Here is a 2,758-nt window from a genome sequence, read left to right as displayed (position 1 = left end):
TTATTCCCATGTTTTATGATCAAGAGAGGCTTCAACTTCAATAAGGAAACAATATGAAGAAACCATAAAAAAAACAAGACAAGCAATCAAATTGACATCATGTAACAATAAAACTAGCATAAAATAATACAAGTTTATAATCTCTTCTTGTTTCACTCCTTTTTTCTACTATTGCCTACAATATCCAATTCACAATAACATCATTTCTTTCAAGCGTAGAAGCTGTGTAGATTCTTCTCCCATAAAAACAAAAACACTACTCTATACACATTTCTTCCTTAATGAATATTGCACTTAATTTAATGTCCTATAAAATAAATAATACATGAACTAACAAGTTGGTTTTTGATGGTGTAGCATGTAGACGGAAACCTGAGAATGCTAAGAATGATAAGAATGTATCTTAAAAATAATATTAATGAGTAGTCTAACATTACCCCATTGTCCAACTCCCTAACTATGACTTTTCTATTTTTTTTATTCCCATGTTTTATGATCAAGAGAGGCTTCAACTTCAATAAGGAAACAATATGAAGAATCCAACAAAAAAACAAGACTAGCAATCAAATTTACATCATGTAATAAAAACTAGCATACAATAATACAAGTTTATTATCTCTTCTTGTTTCACATCTTTTTTCTACTATTGCCTACAATATCCAATTCACAATGACATCATTTCTTTCGAGCATAGAAGGTGTGTAGATTCTTCTTCCATAAATATAAAAACACTACTCTATAGGCATTTCTTCCTTAATGAATATTGCACTTAATTTAATGTCCTATAAAATAAATACTAGATGAACTAACAAGTTGGTTTTTGATGGTGTAGCATATAAATGAAAACCTGAGAACCCTAAGATGAAAGGAATGTATCTTAAAAATACTACTAATGAGCAGTCTAACATTACCCCATTGCCCATACTCTCTAACTATGACTTTTCCATTTTTTATGCCCATGTTTTATGATCAAGTGAGGCTTCAACTTCAATAAGGCAACAAAGAAACAATCTCAACAAGGAAACAATCTGAAGAAACCAACAAAAAAAACAAGACTAGAAATCAAATTGACATCATGCAATATAAAAATAGCATACAATTATACAAGTTTATAATCTCTTCTTGTTTCACTCCTTTTTCCTACTATTGCATAACATATCCCATTCACAATAACATCATCTCCTTCAAGCATAAATACAAATACACTTCTCTATACAAATTTCTTCCTTAATGAGTATTGCACTTAATTTAATGTCCTATAAAATAAATACTACATGAATTAACATACATTTAGGATTCCAATTCCAATCTATTATGCATTCATGTTAAAAGATGAATGATTTATAACTTTTTGCCAATGAAAAGATGAAAACGTACCCTATGAGCAAACCAAAGGTATCGAAGATCAATAGTTAGTGCAGTTACATTGCACAATGTATGGAGTAGTGCTCCAACATAGCAAAGATGAAAACACTGTCCCTGATTATGTAATTGAACAGAGGCCAAAGAGGGCGCCTCAATATTCAGATGTTGCACACGAAAATAAGGTTTTAGCGTTAGAGATTCTAGTTTCTGACAAGTAATTCGAATCTTGAATGGAGCCTGTAGAAGATTTAATCTGAGAAGATTTGGTGCCGCTATTTCAATGATGTCGTTCGTTTGATATCTCGAGGCTAATGTTAGTTCTTCCAAAGCAGGGCAACAAGATAGCAGCAGCCTAGACAAGCTCTCCTGTGAAATTTCATTAAAAATTGAAAGGGAAAGCGTCTTGACATTGCTCAGGGTAACACATTCGGGAAGGTTGAAAGCCCGTCCAACACTGACAACACAGCCTTCCATTTTCAGATCCAGGGCCGTGAGTGATGGCCAATTGAACAGAGCGACGAGTAGGGAAGTATAGTCTCGTCTGGGATTGCTTATGCGGAGGGTCACGTCTTGAGCGTCATGGGATTTGGCGTTGTCGATCCATTCACACAAGCAGGTTTCATATGAGAACAATACATAGTCGAAGATGAGACGCAGTCGAGAAATGGAGCAAGAGTTGTCACGGGCGGCGACGAATCGGCCGACGGATGATAAGGCTCCCCAGTTGGTAGGGTCAGAGAAATGGAAGTCCATTGCTGGGACGGAGGACCATATGCGACGCCATCGGCGGGAGAGGACGGAGGTGCGGACGGAGTCGCAGGTGGGGAGGAAGGAGAGGATGTGGTGGAGAAGCGCATCGGGGAGATTGCTGAGGAAGTCTTCCGACGGCGTGTCCAGGTGGGGAAGGCGGTCGCCCATACCAGACGAGAGCATGACGGCGGCGGCGGATGGACAGTGCGGAGCCCTCCCTTTCTCTCCTCTCCAGGATTTTTAAGTTGCAACGGCATAATTTGACAAATTCTATGGATGGATAAATAAATTAATTAATTAATTAAAAATATTTAATAAAATAGAGATAAATTCGGAAATTGATTTGTTTTATTCGGATTTTTTTAAATAAATGATTATTTCAATTAGACCGGTTTGATTTTTAATTCTAAATTTCAAAAATCTATTAAATCGTTTTTATTAAAAAAAAGTTAAATATATATATTAAGATTTTTAAAATTTTTATTAAACTGATTAAATTTTTATTAAAAAGTTTTAATATATTTATTTTTTGAAAATTGTTAATTCGTTAATTGACTATATTAATTCGATTTGTTTAATTTTGATTAGTTTTGATCTATTAACTGTATTTTGTCATTTCAAATTATTTAGGAATGATTCTAAA

At 34.5% G+C, this 2,758-nt stretch overlaps 1 protein-coding gene across 1 annotated transcript; it reads right to left on the bottom strand.

Moving 5' to 3' along the window:
- Positions 1–2,283, bottom strand: LOC122043947 (putative F-box/LRR-repeat protein At5g41630). The gene is made up of 2 exons (XM_042604503.1): positions 1,682–2,283; positions 1–49 (listed from the first exon to the last, which is right to left on the bottom strand). Exons 1-2 carry the CDS (start codon positions 2,281–2,283, stop codon positions 1–3), a joined length of 651 nt encoding a protein of 216 aa, XP_042460437.1.
- Between the last annotated feature and the right edge of the window lie 475 nt (positions 2,284–2,758).

The sequence above is a fragment of the Zingiber officinale genome, chromosome 2A (genome assembly GCF_018446385.1).
Source record: "Zingiber officinale cultivar Zhangliang chromosome 2A, Zo_v1.1, whole genome shotgun sequence".
Classification (NCBI taxonomy): domain Eukaryota; kingdom Viridiplantae; phylum Streptophyta; class Magnoliopsida; order Zingiberales; family Zingiberaceae; genus Zingiber; species Zingiber officinale.
Note: the sequence above shows the minus strand (reverse complement) of the source record. Positions and strands in the feature narration are given on the sequence as shown.

Bases quoted from the DNA above. Each gene is read 5' to 3' on its own strand.
- LOC122043947 (XM_042604503.1), bottom strand. From the start codon at position 2,283: ATGGGCGACCGCCTTCCCCACCTGGACACGCCGTCGGAAGACTTCCTC. The intron at 50-1,681 runs AACATTAGCCTC...TTCTTCATATTG, and splicing joins TGCCCTGCTTTGGAAGAACT to TTTCCTTATTGAAGTTGAAG.